We start from the raw sequence: 21847 nt of genomic DNA on the forward strand, positions 1-21847 counted from the left end.
GGAAGGAATCATCCATGATGATACATACCTTTAATCCCAAACAAAGGTAAAGTTAGTTTGTGGAAGGAATCATCCCAGACAACAATTGAGCTGAGAGAATAAAAGTTACTTTTATAGAAAATCTCTCAGGCATTTTCTTTTTACAAGTATGGAAGCTCAGCTGGAGTGGTCTTGTCCTGAGTGCTCCCCTCCCAATATTCCATTGATAACTGGCCTTTCTTTAATCTTCTCATCTCTTTCTGCATTGGCCTTGGCTTTGACATTAAATTTTCTGCAGTTCTTTCTCTTCTTAAACTCCATTTTGTATTTTTGCCCCACTTGCTCTTTTTCATTACAAACCTGCATAATAGTGGTTTCTAAGAACTATTTGACAGAGCCAATATTTATTTGACTGTCATAAAATCTACTAAGGAAAATAATCCATTATTTTCAGTTTTGCCTGAGGCACATTTTTAGCACAAGTGTGGAAAGTAGTTATAATCTTTGTCAAAATTTCACAAGACAAACGGTCTCTATTCCAGTTGCTAATATCATTCCCCTGTGAAACCTTTTGAGCTGGGCCTTTGTAGTCCACATTGCTCTCAGCACTACTGTCTTCCACGCTCCTACCAGGATGGCCCATTAAACACCTGCTTCAACTGTTTTTCTAAGTCCAAAGTTCCAAAGCTTTCCACATTGCTCGCCAAAACATCGTGGTCAGGCATGTGAGAGCAATATTCTGCTCTTGGTACCAACTTACAGATTTGTCCAGCAACTATCTGACATTTCAGGTGTTCTCTTTGGTACTGGCTCCAACAGGTTGTGTGTGTGTGTGTGTGTGTGTGTGTGTGTGTGTGTGTGTGTGTGTGTGTGTGTGTGTGTGCATGCCCAGAGGTGCTCTCTGCTTGTGTCTCTCCTCCCTGTGGTGTTGCCTGTCTAGGGCTTTTGCGGAAGGGGTAGCAGTTTAGCCTATGACCTTGTGCTTCTGATGGATTTAAGGAGAATTGCTCAGCAACTGAATGGCCATTTCCAGCTTCTTTGCAATGCCTAGAAGAGCTAAGCCTGTTTCTTTGTCTTTCACTTGGCCACGATCTGTCCACTGCTTTTCCTCCTTGGCGTTCTGTTGTTGGAGCTGTCAGTACTTCTTTATGAATACTTGCACCACCAGAATCACACTGTTTTTGTTCCTCAGCTAAATGGATTTGGTTGTAACGAGGCTCTTTAATTCAGCTGAACTTAGGCTTTGCATAAAGGAGCCACTAGCAAGCTGTCATCTATTACACCAGATAGTTTTCATTTTATGCTGCCTTGGGTGTGAAACATTTAGTGCACTGCATGCACTTTGTTGACTCTTTGAGGTAAAAAAAAATCCTTTATCCTGTGTGTTGTTTTTGCACCTGCCACCCAAGTGCTTGTTAAGCATGGCGTGGTGGACATCACAGTGTTAGGGTATAGAAATTTTCACTTGATAACCTGGGTACATGTTGTGTCTGTTTATCCCATTTCAGAGATTTTGTTTACAAGAGGGAAATACTAGGTAACTGGCATATGTATAGAAGAAGCTGAGGGCTTCTTTGTGTTTCTGTGGTTCACAAAGAGGGAGTAGTGTGTGCTCACAGAGTTGTGAGAGGTTAGAAAGTCAGTGTACTAGAGGTCTTGTCTTTCCTTAATAGTATGTTTTTAGTTATACGTGTAGACACTTGTGGAGCAAGAAGGCACTAGAAACAAGAGTATAATGAAACAATGATAGAAGTACTCTAGTCTTAAGTCAAAATTGTGTTAAAAGTTAGATTCCTGTATTACTCAATAGCATAACTTTCATACTGCATCTTGTTTTTTTTTGCAGATTGTTCTCTCTGTATAAGAAAATTTTTGTCCTATAAAACTCAGTGTCCAACTTGTTGTGTGGTAAGTATTTATTTCTTTAATTTTGTTGATTAGAAGAACCACAAAACAATCAAGAATTATATAAATGTTACATTCATAGTGTTTTGGTTATTTGTATTTAGCAACCTTGAAGAAAATATCTTTTCTATCTTGGTGAGTCTAAAATTCTGAATGTAAGTCAGTATCTATCATATCTCTGTCAACTTAAAACATCTATGTAGACCTAAAAATATCTTACCCTAAACAACTAAGCTTAATTGTAAAACTAAACTATCTGGTCTTCAACCCCATCAGAGACTTGAGAAGGAATAAAACTTAATTACCTGAGTAAACCAGAGATGCAGGTTAGCAGCTTCCCAAATGGGGGGAAAAATGCCCGATCAGTCACCTAAAACTCTGTATAACTTTGGAGCATCATCTTTAGCCTTCTGGCCCAGTATATCTGCCAGACATATTTGTGAGGCAGGAACTATCGAGGACTTGCTTACCCCGTTTAGGCAGAGATTGGCCATTGACTCTGCTTGCATCCAAGCTTGCCAGTTTTTAAGCAGAATTCTGTCTGTGGCAGAAATGAGAACATTTTCCCTGGTGGCTGGTTTGCGAAATTTGAAGCCATCTCCACAAAGAGGGAAAGATTTTTTAAGTATACATAAAAGATTTGGGTTTTGTTTCCATTCTCATTAGGATTTTTGATACCCAAGATGGACTTTAGGAAGTAAAAGGCTCTAATACTTTTTGACTCCTATATACCGCCTAACTTTTTATAAGTTCTTACTTTGGATGCAGACAGATGGTGGGATTCTCCGTTGTGAAGGATGGTGTGCGTATTTGTAGAGGAGGCTAGAGATTGACGGCAGCTGGGCTCACCCTCCAGATCAGCCCTTCAGACCAAACATCAGCAAGTGTCCTGTCTGTCTCTGAGACTTTTTCTTGATGTGAGAACAGGTAGAGAGGGAGATAGAGCAGGAAATTATATGCGTATCTGGTAAAGAAAGAAGAGACATGGGTCTCTTGAAAAGGATGCTGTGAGGCGCCAAGGCATTCCATACAGCAGTGGTGCTGTAGTACTGGATGTTTCTCTTACATTCTTGAATTTCTTACTTTTAACCCTCTGAACACTTAATGCCTCTTCCAATGTTGCTACTTAGAAGAGCTTCTCTAATCTGTTTCTGAGTAATTTGGGGAAAGCTAGAGTTTTAGAATTTTGAAGAAAAATCCTTGCTCATATTGGGTTTTGTCTTAGTTGGTGCAGAGTAAATAGCAGATAGTTTTAACAGGGTTTTGAAGGCTGTTACCAGGCTTCCCGTTAGCAGGTCCCTGATTCACTGGCTAAAGTTTCGTGTTAGTATGAGATGAATTCACTTTATTTTGAGGTTTTCTTGGAAGACTAGTGGGACAGAGCGCCCCAGGAGGACAGGGCAGACATTTTTAAAAACAAGATTGTGACAAGTTAATTACTGTTTTTGACCTTTTCCAACTGTTGTTTTTCTTTTCTAGGCAGTAACAGAGCCAGACCTGAGAAATAATCGCCTTTTAGATGAACTGGTAAAAAGCATGAATTTTGCACGGTATGATTCAGTTTTGTGACTAACCCCTAACTGCCTTTGTTCTTCGTGTGTCCCTCCTCCCCATGCCCTTTTCAGTTAGGGAGTTCAGGGTTATTTCATACTGGAGCGGAAGAAGGGAAGTGCTGATAGCCTCTGCACACATGAGCTTGTTCTAGTGTTGCCACTGGGTGTTAGCCTCCTGGGCTTGTTAGTGGACAGTGCTAGGATACATATCGGTCTATGCAGCTGTGTATGCTAACCCTTTGTGTACACACATTTGTAATGGGTTTTATTTGTTATGTTTTAACCTATGCTTAATTAGATTTACTCAGCATGTGTAGTATGGTATATTGTGTGAGACATGCAACTGCTTCATTATAAGGCTCTCATATATAGCTTTGCTCTTTAACTATCAATGCATGAATGTGTGAATATGAGTTCGGTCACTCAAAGAGATATAAAAAGGCATGTTTTTACCAAACATTTTGCATTGTTTTCATCATATTATTAGTTCACATGTCCGTGTATAGGACTTCTTCACTTGGTGCATTTTTAGAGATACCTCACCTTGCTTCTAAAAATGTCTTTAGAATTCTACTAGGATTACACATTTATTCATAGGTTTGTGTCATAAAGATGATGACATCTGGCACTCTGAACTATCCTAATGCGCCATTCCAGTAACTGCCTGGGTACACATTTCCTTTGGGAGGCCACAAAAGCATGGTGTCCTTTTCTAGACAAAGAAACTGTGTTTCTCTGATTCTCCTATTGAAGTCATTGCTTTCTTACTGTAAAGTCTCTTGTGTATTAGGGTCTTTGTTTTGTTTTATTTTTGTTTTTTTAAAGCAGTGTGTGGATGTGATATGTGTATTTGTTAATGATGTGTGTGTGGCTGCATTTACATGTGTGTGTGAGGGTGTGGAAGCCAGAAATCAGTATTGGGTGTCTTTCTTTGATCACTTCCCACATTTTTGGGGAGTGTTTCTCACTGACTTGAAGTTTGTAAATTTGTTTAGGCTGACGAGCTCATAAGCTTCAAGGGTCTGCCTATCTCTGCCTTGTCAGTGCTGGCGGTGCATGACTATATTGCCAGCCCCATCTTTTTATAGGGGTCCTGGGGCTTGAACTTAGGTCCTCTTGCTTCCACCAAAGTCGCTTAATGACTGAGCCATCTCCTCGACATTTTTGTTTCTTTGTTTTGTTTGCTTTTGGTTTCTTAAGATTTTCAATGTGTCTGTGTGTATTGAAGGTCCCCAATGGATTTTGTCATTCTCCTTATGCTGCCTTCTTGGCATTACCATTCTTAGCATCGTCCTTGAGGTGCTGGTTTCCTGGATGTTCATCATGTGCAGTGTTGTGGTACTTCATCTGCAAAATGATTAGGGGTGAAATAGAAGGTAATCAATACCATTGCTTGTTTGAACTCTGGTCTAAGATTGATGAGGGAAGAAATTTAATCTTATGACTAAAATGTAAGATATTTATATTGCTTGTTGATTTTTTTTCTTGTCTTTCTCATTTGCCATTACCATTTTATATGCCATTCGGATTTTTAAAAATTTAATATTCTAAATTGAATAATAAGAATGGGAAATAATTGAAGAGGTTTCAGATATAAGGATGACATTCTTTTAACATTTTCTTTTGACCTTTGGTGTTCATTTTCAAAGAACACACATTTTCTGGCTCATTTTAATTTAAAGTAATGTTCTTAGCCAGGTGTGGTAGCTCAGCTTCATCCTAGCATTCGGGAAACCATGACTAGAGGATCACGAGTTTGAGGCTAGCTTTGGTTATAGAATAAGACTCAGTGTTTTAGAAAAGAAATTCTTACTGTTTTGAACGTAAGTATAGTTAGATTTGTTGTTGTTATGTGTTGTAAAGAAAGCATCATTCCTACCCTCAGCTGTAAAGTATTACTATTTTTTGTTTTTTAATAGAGGCCAGTCTCCATCTATGGCATTGGTTTTATGAATTGTTTGGGTTGACCAAGTTTGGAGTTTTCTTCTAGTATTCCAAATGTAAAAATATACACATTTTAGTATCATCCCTCCCAAGGCAGTTGATGGCTCTTTGGGGATGAGGAGTCATTTTCTTCAGTGATGTAGCCGTTGGTAAGCTGCCTGTGCACCAGTAAGTAACTCCAGATCTGTAAGCAACCTTAAATAAATCCAGTAGATCAAGGAATTCCAAACAAACAAACAAAGACATGAAAGCAGGATGGTAGGACCAGAGCTTGTTGGGAAGAAGGGCTCAAAGGAGTGGGAGGTATTATAGAGAGTAAGGAAGGCGAATATGGTCAAAGTACATTTATACATGTGTAAAATTGTCAAAGAATTAACAAAAGCACTAATTAAACATTTTAGATAACAGATATAGCAGATGATACTATTAGCTTCTCACAAACAGGATGTGAGTTCCCCTTCGGTTGTGCTGTCATTTAGAGCATGCTGGCTTTGCATTCAGGTGGCTCTGGGCTCCTGCTTCTCTAGTTATCATTACAATTGAGATTTACCCAAAGGTAAATGGTGCTGTTGATGGGTTACAGATGACAGTTATATAAAGGTAAATGGTGTTGTTGATGGTTTACAGATGACACTTATATAAAGGTCTTTGGGATAGTACTTGGTACAGAGTAGTCCAAAACCAGATTCCTAAAATTGTTGTGCATTTCCACTTTATATACTGATGCGCTAAGGTGTTATTAAGAATGTGCTGTAGGGGCTGGAGAGATGGTTCAGAGGGTAAGAGCACTTGCTATTTCTTTTAGTGGACTGGGGTTTGGTTCTTAGCACCCACATGGTGGCTCACAAAGGTCTCTTAACTCCATTCCCAGGGGACTCGATGCTCTCTTCTTTCTGGCCTCTGCATATACTTGGTACACAGACACATGCAGGTAAAACACTGAGACACGTAAGGTAAAGAAAAGAAAGAAGCATGTGCTTTAGTGGCCTCTGCCTATTTCAACAGATTGTTTCTAAACTGCCATTTGCATGTTTTAGATCAGAGCAACCATTTTCCAGGACTTCAGTCATGCAACAATTCATTACACCACCTATGACTTCCCATGCTCTAGAGACACATTGTGAGCCTTGATTCTTGGTCACATTCTAAAGAGATGAGGTTACTTGTGTGGTTAACAGGTTGGCAAGCTTTTTCTATACTTTGCTGAGTCACAGTTATTTATTCAGAGCAAGAAGCCATGTGGTGGACAGTTTCAGGGCTCTGTCAGTGTTTACGATCTAATTATGCTTTCCTAGATAACTTGGAGCAGACTGATGAAACGTCCTGGGACGTTATGTACTCATCTGTACAATGAGATGTTGATTCCTCTCTGATAGTCTTTCCAGCTCTAAAAATCCATAATCTGCCCATGAGATATCTGAGTGCCTGTGGTGAGTGTAGTTAGGTTCTGCAGTGCCAGGTTACTGTGATAAGAATTCATAAGGGTGATGGAAATGAAGAGGAAGTGACCAATTTCACTTAAATGTAAACATCAGTCTGGAAATAAGCGTTTTTACCCAATTTATTTTATGGTATATGAATTATAAAATGTTTCTTGGTTTTAGATGTCATCTGCTTCTATGTTTTCTAAGTCTTCAAACAGGCCTCTCCTCCAGACTTCAGACTCCCACCAACAGTCTATCTCACATTTATTCTTGAGCCTCTTAGGAGCTGCTGATGCTTAACGTGCACAGAGGAGACTGCTGGTGCTCTTCTCTGTCCCGTACCTGCTCTGACAGTTGCTGTGGCTGTGAACAGCAGCATTGGTGCATGTACATGTGAGAGTGTGTGTGGGTATGAGTGAATTGTGTGCTTGTTCATGTGTGTAGGGGGCGCGTAGGACATGTGTGTGTGCCATGGCATGTAAATGGAGATTGAAGGGCAGCCATCAAGTATATTCTTTGCTTTCCTGCCTTGTTTGAGACAGGATCTCTCTGCCACTGCATAAGCAGCCTAGCCGGCCCCTGAGCTTCTGGAATTTACCTTGGTCTGCTTCTCATCTCTCTATGGGGCACTCTGGGATTGCAGATGCTCATGCTGTTACATCTGACTTTTACATGAGTTCTGGAGTCCCAAACTCAGGCTGCAAGGCTTGTATGACAAGTACCTACCTACTCTCTCCTTAGCCCTGAACTGAAACTATCCTTTTAATTACTTGAGCTAAAGACCTTGATGTTTTCTTAAACTCTTTTTTTATTACCACTTAATTTGTTGATCCAATAGTAAGTCCCACTGGCTCTATCATAATGCTTCCCAAGGTTGAATCTTTCATTTCTTTACCATCTAGAATTTGGTCCAAGCCAGTGCCGTCTTACTTGACTGACCATTTCCTAATTGTATCTTTACTTTGGCCTTCCTAAAGTCCTTATTGATGGTCGTAACAAGATTATTTTTGCTACTTTATTGGTTTTTTTTTCCTACTTCCCTACACAACCTCTATCCCTTTCACCCCCTCCCAACCCCCACCAACACTAGGTAGGAGAGAAAGAAGGAAAAAAAGAGAAAAGGGACATCGAGTTCCTTGAAGCAGGGTTGATCTTTGCCAACATTATATCCAATTTCCTCTACTCAAACTGCTGGGGGGTTGTGGGGGGAAACAGCAGCCGCCTGGTCTTTCAGGGCTCTGGCATTTATATACCTTCTGAAGATTCTCCAGAGTTCCTAATGTAAACTCTTTAACTGGCAAAATCACGCTCCCCATAGAGCACAAGTCAAATCAGAGCTGCTGTGGACAATCTGAAGCAGCTGCACATCCCATACCTGATTAAAACAAAAACATATCCACATAACATTTCTGTGTTTTTAAAGGAACCAAAATTCTCACTACAGATGGTAGTAACTAAAGTGATTCCTTTAAAGCAAAAAGTCAGGTTATGTGTAAAGCTATCTAGTGTCAGTTCCTTGTGTTAGGCAGTTGTACGGTGCTATAATAAAATGCCAAGTGGCTTACTTTATAAAGAGAAAAGATGATTGTTGTCCATAGGACCACAGGAGGCCCTTTGGGCTTATGCCTTTAGTGAGATGGCACATTATAGTAAAAGTATGTTTTGGAGCAAGTGCTTGCATTCCAAGTAAGGGACAGAGATAAGAAATGGGCCCACAGTCCTGTGCTAGGACATGCTGTAGTGGCCTAAGGACCTCCAGTTTGACCTACATCTTACATTTGATACACAGCAACCCCCAAACCAATGCCAATAACTCTCAGGTCTTCAGGGAGCATTTAACATCCAGACTGTTGTTTCTCCATCTTAGTGGAACAGGAGCCCAAGTCCTTTCTGGTTTAATCCTCTGGTTGCTCTACCTTCTTGCTCCCTCTCAGACTTCATGTTTGCCCTTTATTAAGTTTCAGGCCTTCTTGTTTTTCTGCTATATTAGTTACATCTGACTTTATCTAGACTTTGTGCTTGCTGTTCTTTGCAGGTGAACAAACAGTGTCCACCTGGTTTAGGTTCACTTTCTCTGAACTCTAATTCTCATAAGTTACCTTCTCAGTGAGGCTTTCTGACCAGCTATTAAGAATACTTTTCTCATCTTCCCATGCTTGGCTGCATTTTATTTTATATTATTCTATTTTTTTTCTAGTGTGGGACTGACACCCTGAGCCCTCCACATGCTAGGGAATCTCTACCACTGACCTGTCTTCCTAGCCCCTTGGCTCCATTGTATCAGCACTTCTCAGATTGTATAAACCTGCTTTCAGGAGTATAGGCTTTGCTGTCGTGCTTCTCTGGCAACAGTAGATGGTACTGGAATAAGTGAATTGATTTTAATTTTAGCCCTAAGAATAGCTTATTGTGGTCTTGCTGCTGCTGTCTGTCTGCCATAGTATTTATTGGCATGCCTTGAACTAAGAGAGCCAGTTGGAATTAAATTCACCTGAACTGTGCAATAGAGGCAGAAAGTATCATTAGTATGCTGAAAGAATCAATGGCATATCACCTGTGCAAAACAGTAAAACCTAGACACCAAAATCGAAAATACATTGAAAAGTCAACTAGTGTAACTATATTAGCAAAATAAAATAAACATATATAATGAGTGCATAAAATGCATTTGATACAATTTAATACTAATTCATAATATAAAAACTCACATCTTCTTTTTCTTGAATATTTATGACTTGATTAGTAGTTATTTTCTTTCTTCTTTGTGAATGTTGTGGACCAAATGTTATAGAAGCTGCGAAAACCTTTCTTTGAAAGAGTGCATTTTGTTTTGACAAACAATTAAATTACCAGCTCTTTATTATGTTCTGTTAAGAGTTGGTGCAGTGTAGTATTAGATTCTATTTTGGTTTTACGTGTGTGTGCGTACACACGTTTTACACATACAGAAGTAAACATATTCATGCATGCACATTTGTGTGAACATACAGTCTGTGCACACAGTGTGATCTTTTTTCCTAAGGTATGGCCTCTGTGACATCTCACCTCAGTCCCCATGGTCTTCATGAGGGTATTTCCACTTTGCCTGGTCTAAGCTGAATATCTTTCCAACACTGGCCTCTGGCATCTGTTTACCACTGTCTGTTTCCTACCAGACCCTGTATACCCTGGAGATGGTTGCAGATGGGTAAGAGGTTTCTTTCTTGTGGCTCCCACATGCCAAGCACCCTGTCCCCCAGTCCTTGTCACCTTAGCTCAGAATTATGCTCTCTTTCCCTGAACAGTAAGAGCACTCTTCTTGCTTAGATGTCAGTTCAATACAATTCAATATGCACATCCCAGAAAATGCTTCCAGGGGAAGATCTCGGGACAGTGTTGGATCACTTCGTGTGCCTCTCCTCTCCCAGGGTCCACACTTTGTGTTGCTTGTACTGTAGTGCTTCATGTACTTCTCCAGTTGTACTTAATCATTGTAGAGCAAGTCTCATATCAGCAGCCAGAACCCAACATACTTTAAGTCCTAGTAGCTGCCTTTTCATTCTAATTTATTGCTTTATTTTTTATTTTAAAAGAAACTCTTTAGTTTGGTTGTGATTGTGACATAAATTCTGTGTTTCAGAGGAACAAGAATTAAATGGGAAGACACCAGTTTATTATGTATAATTTGACACCTTAATTACCTGTTTTTTGTTTTTTATGTTTCAAGGACTCGCCTGTTACAGTTTGCTTTGGAGTCACCACCCATATCTCCTGTGTCTTCCACCTCAAAGAAAGTTGTTGTTAAAGTACATAATGCTGAAGCTACCAAACATCCTGTCAAACAGGGGAACAGGTTAATGGATAAGTTCCTGGTTAGAGAAACTGGTGATTGTGTATCTGAATTGGGAAAAGAAAATGACAGGAAATTCAGCCCTCAAAAAGAGATAAGCACCTCTGCTGAGATTAAAGAGACAAGTCTCATAGCAAAGACAGTACTTGGTCCTTCGGATGCAAATGGTCCTGTGACACCCTCTACATCCACCATGAAACTGGACACTAAAGGTAGGAAGTCATTTTATATAAGCCCTTATACTTAAGGAAGTCACACCCATGTGGTGTGAGATAATAGGCAGCACTTTTGAGGAGTAAGAAAGAATAGACCAGGTTTCACCTCACTTGTCCCAGGCATTGATACAGTCAGTGGTTAGAGGCTTGTTGTCTTTCATAGAATAGCAATCAGGATGATTCTTGCAAAATGGAACTGTTATTAGTTAGTGCTTCTTGTGGGGGTTTTCTGTTTCTTAGCTTGGAACCCTCTCACCTCTTCCAGTTCCAGCTAACACTTAAAGAGGCCTTCGTTTTATATCAGTGGTTGAACATGCCCTTGCTGTTCTGCCTATAGCTTAATACCCTTTGGCATATGACAGTATGTCAGTGACCCTGATTCATTTCCTAGTTCTCTCAGAATGTCTCTGTAGCCAATTTGTTACCTCACTCCTCCTACAGTGGTACCCATAGACTGACAGAATAACTGAAAACTGACCTGATACGGCACCTGTTTAGTAAATATAGGTTTACTGGAACACATACTCCTTCTTTGTTTAGACATTATCTCTGATGTTTTCATGCTGCAGTGGTGCTGAGTGGCCTAATGGTGACAGAGCCAGGTTTATAGTGTGAAGGGTTATCTGGAAAACCTGTGATCAGACTCTGTGATCTCATCTTTTACTAAGAGTGTTGTGTCTTTAGCAAACCCATACAGCCCACAGTTGAAGGCCAGTAGTATTTATTAGAAAGCAGGAATTAGTTTATTAGTATTTGTCTGTTAGTATTCTTAAGGATCTTTAATTATTATTTCAACCTGGATTATTGATACTATCATTTTGTTGTTGTAGTTTTAGTTTCCTAGGGACATGTTTTCAATTTTTTTTTTCAAATTAATTTTCAAATTAAATCTTAGAATGGACCATAACATAAAAAAAAAAAAAAGATACAATTCTCTGTGTTCTATTAAGAGTAGGAGTAGGGAGCCTGGAGACTATGGTGCCACAAGCCTCCCTTCTTTGGTCACTGCTTTTTAACCTATGGTGGATTATGATACCTCCACCTTCACTGCAACTTCACGAAGCCTCAGCTTTATTATGGTGTACCTGGCACAGGAGCCAGGTCAGTAGTTCAGCCAGCCAAGTCTTAGCTTGAGTTACAACTCACAGTTGTAACTTCATTATAGAGTTGTTGAGATTGCTTCTGTCCTGTGTAAGATGGGGCCTAGAGAAACTCAGCTATATTATAGTTTCCTGAAACCTTGGTAGAAAAAGTTATAACCAAAACATTTTCTAATTAGCTAACTCCCAAACTCACTTGCAGCCTCTAGGCCTAGGATTTTGATCATGTAATTTTCCACAGTAGTCACCAGTGTGCTACTCTCCTGGCTCTTGTGGGGTTTTAAAGACCATATTAGCTGAGATCCTGTCTTTTCTCTTAGTTACTGAAAGATGCCAGCTTGTTAATGTTTGCCCTTTCTATGGCCAATAAAGTCTGTCTCTCTCTTTTTAAAATTTAGTGTCTTGTCCTGTTTGTGGGGTCAGTATTCCAGAAAATCATATCAATAAGCATTTAGACTGTTGCTTATCACGTGAAGAGAAGATGGAGAGTCTTCGAAGGTAAGAGAGTGGGCATAACCACTCACCTGCTTGATGCCGCTGTGCTTTACAGCCGGACTCCTTTGTCCTGGGACTGGGGCTCCTGGTGTTTCCTTTAGTGCTGGTTACCTCTCCATTCCTCACTCTTTTCCTTCTTCATCTCATACTCTGCCATATGTCAGCAGTGGGTTAGTGTCTGCTCGTTGCTACATTATGACCTAGAGAAACTAGTGACTTAGAATTCACTGTCTTTTAAACTTACTTTCTTTTCAGAATTGTCAAACTATCATGGTAAGGCCTTGATGAAACAAAGCAAGGGCAGCTTGAATTTGAAGCATGTAAAATTGTTAATTCTTAAAATGTTTTAGTATTTTAAATAAATTATTAGATAATTAAAAGTTTAATATTTTAAATATTAATTTAAATGAAACATTGTATATTTGTCTATCTGTATTTATATGGTATTGAGAATTAAATCCAAGGCCTACTACCTAGTGAGTGTTTTCAAAAATTATTTTCTGTATAGTCTGATCTATACATACGATCCCCTGTAAAAATGATACAGAAGAGCATTTTTAGCTGAGTATGGTGGTATATGCCTGCAATCCTAGCATTCAGGAGGCTGAGACAGGAGAATCAAGGGTAGCATAGACTACGGAAAAGTAGGTTAGCCTAGGCTACACAGTGACATTCCAGTCCCAAGTTCCTATTTTCCTCCTTCCTTGGCAGAGAATGTGTATGGAACATAATGACTTTTTCTCTAAAACACAAGATATGTCATTACTAACAAGTTGTGAGGTCAGAGTGCCCAAACTTCTGTGCTACTTTGTCTCCTTTGTGTATCAAGTTTCACCAAATGTGAAACTAGTCCACTTGTATGTTCAGGGAGTGATGTTTTAATTGAAGTTAAATTGCAGGGCCTTAGGAATCAGTGCGTCGTAGAGACAAAAAGAAGCATAACTGTCATGTTTTAGTTGGTGATGGTAAAGAGATTTAGTTGGGGGAGGCATGGGCAGCAAGGTCAAGGGAAGACTTTAATTTCTTTATAATTTATTCATTCACTTTACATCCTGGTTGTAGCTCCCACCCTCCTCTTCTCCCAGCCTCACTGTCCTCCCTGTCCCTATTCCTCAGGAAAGGGAGCCCCCCACTCCCACCCAAGCTCATCAGGTTGCCTCAGGACTGAGCATATCCTTTTCCCTTGTGGCCTTGCAAGGCAGTTCTACCAGGGGGAAGTGATTAAAAAGCAGGCAACAAAGTCCATGTCAGAGACAGTTAAGCTCCCTTTACTAGAGGACCCACATAGAAGATTTTATTTTTAAAGTAGGATGCAGTCCTCAATCTTCTGCCATTGTCAGATAGTAAATAAAAGCAGTGGTAGCACAGGTAACGAAGTGGGGGAAAGCCAGAGACAAGAGGTGAGAATCCAGAGAGCTGTGGAAAAGAGGAGGAGGCTGGAGATTTTAGTGATGCCTGCAAAGTGGGACAAAGAATGATTGGCTCAGGTTGGTCAGCTTTGAAGAGTGTTCAATAAGTGTTCTCTCCAATGGCAGGACCATCTTATTGTTTTAATTATTAAGACTCAGTTTTTGTGGGTCAGTTTGGGGTGATGCAGGTTGCAGGGAGCAGGCTATACTGTTCTAGATTGCAAAGGCTGGTACTGAAGTGTTGGGAGTGCTGCTCACTCACAGCACAAGCTGTGTTTGACTGCAAGCCTGGGCAGCCTGTGCTCACAGCACTGCCTTCCTGCACACACACGCCTGCTGAAGGGAACAGAATTTGGATGCATATATTGCTTAGTAAGGGAGGGTGGAATAATATACGTGGATAGCTCCCAGGATGACTTCTAAGCCATCCGTATCTCATGACCTACTTTTTTTTTTTCCCTCATGTGTTTTTCCCCAGAAAATGAGTTGGAAGTAGAAAAGCTGAGCATTTTCTCCCTGAAGAATGAGAAATTGGCACTAATGATCTTGTTTGGATTGCTCTCGATGGCTCTGTGTAGTCTTCTAATACTTCTAGCTCTGTCCAGTGGTGTTCCAGATCTGGATACACAGAGTATTGCCAGTTGGCCCCCAGTGCAACATAGAACTAGCCCATACTGTGTTACTCTTAAGTAGACCGAAGGTGCTGAGAAGTCCTACACTTGAGGCAGCTGCTGGAGTTGGTTTTGTTTCATAATTCCTAAATTTGCTTTACTCCAAGTTTTTGTATTTGTTTTTTTGTTGTTGTTGTTCTCACAAGTCATTTCGTACAAAATTGTTCAGACTTAGGAAACATGGAGCTCAATCTTTTTAGCTGTATCCTGGCCTTTGGTCACATAGGGTCTTTGTGCTTTACAGTTTCCTTTACAACACTAAAAGGTGAATTACTGAGTGTGGCTGATAACCCTGACCCCAACCTTTATGGAACAGTCAGTTGGCTCAGAGCAGAGCTCTTTTCTACTGATGTCCCGCTTCTGAGACCCCTGGCTCATGGTATTTAGCTTCATTGAGTTAGCACAGAAAGGATCAGAGTCATGTCATGCTTGGGGAAATGTTTCCTCTGCCTTTATAGTCTCAAAATCTTGATAGAGATAGTTGATGTCAGGTGGTGCTTTCATTGTGAATGCCAGTGAACACTACAGATATTTATTAGACTTTCACAGTTGTAAATGTAATAGTCTGACGTTGATAAAATAAATGTTTTAGTCAGAGACTTAATGAATCACTCCTCCCTTTGTGCTTGTCATAAACATTGCAGAGTGATTCAGTTGTTGCTACCTACTGTGATTTTATTTTACCATAATTTCATCTATCTTGGAGAGTCCAGTTGGATGCCATTATAAGAACAATTTTGTAAAAATACAATTAAGTAGTTATTTCTGGCTTTCAGACTTCACTAATAGAGCATAAAAGAGATAATTTAGTCAGGGAATGATCCTTGTGTGAGTAGAACTGTTTTATCTACACTTGGCTGTAATCGTGCCCCCGGTATGACACTTGGACCCAGATTTGCCTTGGAATACTGGAAAGTAAACATTTTCAGTTTCCACTTTGGGCCTGCACCATGTAAATGTGGAGAAAGTGACTGAGCATCTTCATTAAAACAAGCTTTCTTGGTAGTTCTGAGGTCCCCTGAAGTGTGAGAAACAAAGTCTTTGTGAACTCTCCTTGTTTTTCTTTTAAAAACTTTATTTTAAACCCTCTTACTCTTAAGATCTTATTTATTTGCTATTGTCATTTTGAAATGATTGCAGTTGTAAAGACCACTTGGCCAACTGCTTATTATGCACCTAATTGCCCGTAGAGCTGAACCTCTAGTTGCGATGGGTGTGCTTGTCTTGTGTAAGGGTGTGCGTGTATGTTAGCGTACATATGGAGCCCGAGGTCAACCTGGGTATCACACTCAGGAGTGTGTTTTACCTTGTGCTGTGAGTCTCTCACTGGGGCCTGCCCTTGCTGGCTAGTTAAGGCTGGCTACCTAGTGCACTCTAGGGTACCTTTTATATGGACACCAGAGGTCAGGCTCATGCTTATGAGGCAAGCACTTTATTGACTAAACTCTCTCTCTATCCTTTTGTTTTTTATCTCAATGGCTCAACTATTTCTCTAGTAAGTCAGGTGTTGGGATGGTAAATCACTATTTTATTACAGAATATTGGATAATGCACAGTAATCCTCAGATCTTTCTTGTTTCTTTGTTTTAGTTCTGCTCACAAAAGGAAACCACTGCCCAAAACTGTGTATCATTTGCTCTCTGACCGTGAGTTAAAGAAAAAGATGAAGCAGCATGGCTTATCTATTCAAGGAAACAAACAGCAGCTTATTAAAAGGCACCAAGAATTTGTGCACATGTATAATGCCCAGTGCGATGCTTTGCATCCTAAATCAGGTAATGTAATATAGCCGTGCTCATCTGGATAAAGCAAGTGTGTAGCTCAGGATTATAAACCACAGAAAGTATCTTTTTGGCTGTAGGTAAGAGAATGCAAATGAATTCCCTCAAGAGTTACCTGGAGAACACCATGCTAAGGCAGTCTTCCTCTTAGGCTGTTTCATAGCCCCAGGTCCCTTTGCAGAGGAATCACTGTTGACAGTTTTTTGTTTTTTAATTTTGTTTTATTTTTAATTAAAATATTTTCTTTTTGTTGTTGTTGTTTTGTTTTGTTTTGTTTTAGTATTTTTCTAGAGATTGGTGGTAAAGAGCGATCTAGAGTCCTACGCTCCTACTTTATGCTGTGACTGATGAACTCACATCTCTGTACTTCAGTTTTCTCATCTATAAAATGAGGATTATAATTCTACCTGCTGTATGTTTTTGAGGTGATAGAATGCATCCAAAATATCTAGTACAGTACCTGAGCAAATACTTAGAACTTAGTGATGCTTCCATTGTAATGATTATATATAAACAGACATCCTTAGTTGGTCTGATTCATAAAAATATCAGTATCCTCCATATATTTTTCACTTGATCATGTATACATTTTGGTGTTCTTCATAGGTGAGAGCATTTAGAATTTGCTTTACATTTAAAAACAGGAGTGATATCAAAACAGAAAAGTACATGGTATGATAAATTTTCATAAAATGAAAATGCCACCCAAGATTACAGTCAGTATCCCAGAATTCCTTTCTTTCCAAGCTGTGGTTGTCTCCATACATCTGACCACTGTCATCTGCCTCCTCGATCTACATGAGAAGGTAGTAGCAACAAGTTTATCCCTGGCTCCAGTGCTGCCATGGTTAAGTCTCTTTTCCTGCTACAGTGTACATTTCTGTCCACTACTTCCAGATTTGAGTTCCTTTCTTTTTTAAATTGCATATTTTTTATATTTTTCTGTTCTGTTTTCTGTGAATTAGGATAAATGTATTAAACAGTAGCCATGCCATAGTCTGAATGTTATAGATTGTAAGATTTCCTTCACCAAACAAATTAGTCTATTTTTTAATTCAGCCTCGTTGAAATAGTCAAGACATGGGCAGAATGCAGTCATATTCTTTGCTAGAGCATGACACAAGTGGGCTCTAGTCTAGTTCCAGTTCCTCATAGGGCTCTTGTTGCCCTCTGAAACTTGAGTACAGTCTTCGTTGTCTACATTTCAGCATTCTGATCTTCGTCTTTCCCACCACGGTGGCCTATCAGTCTGTACCTAGAGTATTCGAGGGCTCTAGCCTGTAGCCTTACACTCCTCCACAGTCCTTCTGCCTGCTACTTGCAAAGGCCTGAGGACAGCATGGCCTGCTTTATCACAGTGACTTCTTGTTCTGTACGAGATTGATTGGTTTGGTTTTTCAAGACAGGGTTTCCCTGTGTGGCCTTGGCTGTCTTGGAACTTGCCCTGTAGACCAGGCTGGTCTCTAACCCACAGATACCCACCTGCTTCTGCCTCCCAAGAGCTGGGATTAAAGGCGAGCGCCACCACTACCAAGCTTGTTCTGTACTAACTTTTTCCCTATCAGTTACTTTTCTCGTTGGTGTGACAAAATGCCCAAGAAGAAGCAACTTAAGGAAGGGAAGATTTATTTCAGCTCATTCATTGAGCGGACACATGAGTGGGAAGGCATGGCAGAGTTCAAGATGCTCAGTGTGCAGCTGGGATTCCTACCATCTCACTGTGCCAAGAAGCAGAAAAGGGGGAGTGCTGGTATTCTGTAGAAATGGCCTACAGTTGATGCTCCTGCGTGTGTGAGCCTCTCAGCGTTTTTACACTTTCTTGGAAGGCACCCTTGGCCTTTTGCAATCCGTCAAAAAGTTTAGTTAGGATCTCACTCAGGTACAGGGCCATTGCAGTTTATCTCCTGGGCATTGCTTTTTGTCACTTGGTGCTCATGATCCCTCCCAATCTTGCTATCACTTTTGGGTTTTAAGATATGAAGTTGCTGTTTGACTATAACTCTGATGGATTCAAGCAAAATTGTAGTTGGATGGTTGTCTAGCTTTTCCTTGTCATTATAGTGAATGTTAGCTTTTGTTAGCTCTCTACATCCTAAACAGAATTAGAAGTCTTTCTGAAAACAGCTTAATCTCTTGACATGTACCCAACCCTAATTTAATTTTCTTACAACTGTAGTGTGTGCCAGGATGGTACTTGTATTAATGCATCGGACAGAATGTAAATACTGTTGCTTCTCTATTATCCATGACTCAGTAAGCTCACAAGGAGCTAAGCAGTTCTTGCTCATAGACGATACTGTTTACATTGCTTCTACCAGTTTTTTGATATTAAGGTGGCAGATACATCTCAGTGCTTGGAAAAGAAGATCTCTAGTTTAAGTGAAGTAGTAGCTTTGAATTTTAAAATAAACTTTAGTAGGATTATTTATTTGAAGTGGATATAGAGGAGGGAGTGACAGAGGCGGATATAGAAGGAGATGGACTGAGAAGCGCTCTAATTTCCCCATGTATCTATCCTATAATATAAATAGTTACCAAGCCAACCCAGTTTTTCTTTCTACCATTTAGAGCTTCTCCTTAGAATATTTTGAAGTAAACTCCAGACTTAATATCTTTTTACATATAATTGTGCATAAATGATTGTCAGTTCTTTCTGTGTACCTCATGTACTTTATGGACTGACCCTGATACTGAAAGACAGCATCTGCAAAATCTGTGTTTAAAGAGACATTTAATGTGTGACAGGACATTCTCTTGATCTCCTTGCTATGAGTGGTTGTAAACTGCCTTCAGACACTAGGTTTGGAAGCAAGAGCATTTCCCTTGGTATTTGCAGATCTTACTCTCTCCTTGGCAAGTTTCACTACATTTAATATATTGGAGTTTGAATGGATATCCTGTAAGAATTTAATTCATAATAGTAAATTAATTATCAGGTTTCATTAAAATTGCTGTTTAAATATTCAGGAGAGAAGACAAAAATGGCATAGTATTTCTCTCTCTCTCTCTCTCTCTCTCTCTCTCTCTCTCTCTCTCTCTCTTTTTAAAGATTTGTGTATTTATTATGTATACAGTAGTACGGGAATGTAAACCTGCAGGCCAGAAGAGGGTATCAAATCACATTATAGGTGGTTGTGAGCCACCATGTGGTTGCGGGGCATTGAACTCAGGATCTCTGGAATCGCAATCAGTGCTGTTAACCTCTGAGCCATCTCTCCAGCCCCTGACATGGTATTTCTTACAGTTTTATTTTGATACATAGAAGAGTTGCATGTTAGAACTCCGCATTTTTCTTTTAAAGGATTGCTTTGAAATATTGCTAAACTTACTGTTTTAGTTACTGTTCTACTGTTTTGATGAAACATCAATACCAAGGCAACTTATAAAAGGAAGCACTTACTAGAAGGCTTGCTTATGGTTTCAGAGAGTGAATCCATGCCTATCACGGCAGCGGGCATGGGGGCTGGCAGGCAAGCACTGCACTGGAGCAGTAGCTGAGAGCTCACATTGATGTGCAAGTTTCAGGCAGAGAGAATGGTAGTGGGCCCAAGTGGGTTTTGAAACCTCGAAGCCCAGCCCGAGTGACATACCTCCAACAAGGCTGCACCTACTCCAGGAAGACCGTACCTCCTAATCCTTCTCAAGTGTTTCTACTAACTAGGGACCTCGCACTCAAATTTATAAGACTATGGAGAACTTTCTCTTCCAAACCACTACACTTACTTTTGAAAACTTGCAAAAGAAGGCAGGAATCTGCTTATATGTACCACTTGTCTTATTCTACTGTTAAAAGCCTTAGATAGGCATAGATGATGATCAAACAGTGGATTAAGTGATTGTTTCTCTTTTTATTATCTTAATAGCTGCTGAAATAGTCCAAGAAATTGAAAACATGGAGAAGACCAGGATGCGTCTTGAAGCAAGTAAACTCAGTGAAAATGTACGTTGTATCTCTTTTGCTGTTTGCGTAGAAGTGCAGGAAGAAAAGTTGAATTGAACTTTTAAAATTAAAAGCTAGCCTTTGTAAGTTCTTCTTAGTAGAAAATGTATTGGAACACATTGCTATTTAGAGTAATAAAATTTCTTTACAGCTCATGTTTTTGGACAGTATTTGTGTTTAATAGACTTACAGCATTAAAGTATATTTCCAAGTGGAGTTTTGCTTTTAAGTTGGAGTCATGTTGAAAAAGCCCATGCTGCTCTCTGTTTCCTGTCTACCATGAGGTAAAGATGCTCCTCTATCACTTAACTCCTGCCACTGTGGTACTCTGCCCAGGTGCCTGGGGCCAAGCAGCCATGGTCTGAACATGGAAACCAGAACAATTAGCTAGGAAAATGAGTATGTCACGAGCACATAATTGAAAGAAGAAACAATTAAAGAAGAATTAGAATATACTAAGATTTGTAGTCCTTATAAACTTCTCAAGTAATTATAAGTGACTTCTGAGTTTACTATGTTATTCCTGATGTCTTGTAGCTCTTAGGAGAGACCACAGAACTAGGATTCACATTTAGCAGCAAAGTATCTTTTAGAGTTACCTTTCCCAAGCTTCTTTGTATCGTGGGCCAACTTTTAATAATCTAATCTAAAGAAAATAGGCAGTTATATAGCTACAGCACAACTGCCTATTCCCTGCCTGGGAAGTTTCAATATAATAATTGTTAAGATTATATTTTTATTTACATGTGTGTCTTTATGTGTATATACCATATGCATGTTTGGGTGCATGTGGAGGCCAGACAAGGGTGTTAGGTCTCCTGGAACTGGAATTAGATCTATTTGTGAGCTGTCTGATAAGGGTATTAGGAACTAAACTTAGGTCTTCTGAAAGACGGCAAATTCCTTTGACTTCTGAGCTTTCTTTTCAGCCCCATTAATGTAATCTTCATTATCATCTTTTCTCCTCCTCCTCCTCTTCCTCCTCCTCCTTCTTCTCTTCTTCCTTCTTCCTGTTTCCACTTTTTCCTCCTTCCAGCCTCTTTATATATAATTATAATTTTTTTTTGAGATAAGGTTTCACTTTATAGCCCGGCCTGGCCTCAAACTCACAGAGATTTACTTGCCTGTGCCTCCCAAGTACTGGGAATTAAAAATATGCACCAGTACTCCCAGCTAATGTAATATTATTTTTTAAAGTTTTATTTAATTTTTTTTCATAGAATATATTTTTATCAATTCTTTTTCTTCCCCTAACTCTTTCTTACTCTGTAACACCGAACTTGATGCTCTTTTCTCTCCAACAACAAAAAGAAAAACCAGGAAACAATAAAAAACAAACAAAAAATAGAACAACAAAAAAAAACAACAAAGTGCAGAAACACAACAACAACAACAACAACAACAACAACAACAAAGCATGGAGTGTATTTTGTATTGGCCAACTACTCTGAGGCATGAGACTTGCCCTGGACTGTGGTTAATATAACCAGTGACACTCCATTGAAGAAAACTGTTAACTCCCTTTGTGAGCAGGTGTCAATTGCACATAGCTTCTTGGTTAGGGATGTGACTTTGTGTTCACTTCCTCTTCTCAATGCTGGG

At 39.7% G+C, this 21847-nt stretch overlaps 1 protein-coding gene across 4 annotated transcripts in view; it reads left to right on the forward strand.

Annotated features, from left to right (window-relative positions):
• RAD18 (RAD18 E3 ubiquitin protein ligase) overlaps positions 1–21847 on the forward strand; it is a 91057-nt gene that overhangs the window by 8403 nt on the left and 60807 nt on the right. For all 4 annotated transcript variants that reach the window (XM_084765999.1, XM_084766001.1, XM_084765998.1 and 1 more), the window contains exons 3-8: positions 1826–1887; positions 3364–3434; positions 10512–10846; positions 12348–12447; positions 16115–16299; positions 20169–20245. In XM_084765999.1, the coding sequence (XP_084622125.1) occupies positions 1826–1887; positions 3364–3434; positions 10512–10846; positions 12348–12447; positions 16115–16299; positions 20169–20245 (830 nt within the window). The remainder of the gene's footprint in view (positions 1–1825; positions 1888–3363; positions 3435–10511; positions 10847–12347; positions 12448–16114; positions 16300–20168; positions 20246–21847) is intronic.

This window comes from Acomys minous, assembly GCF_964271855.1.
Source record: "Acomys minous genome assembly, chromosome: 17".
Taxonomy (NCBI): Eukaryota; Metazoa; Chordata; class Mammalia; order Rodentia; family Muridae; genus Acomys; species Acomys minous.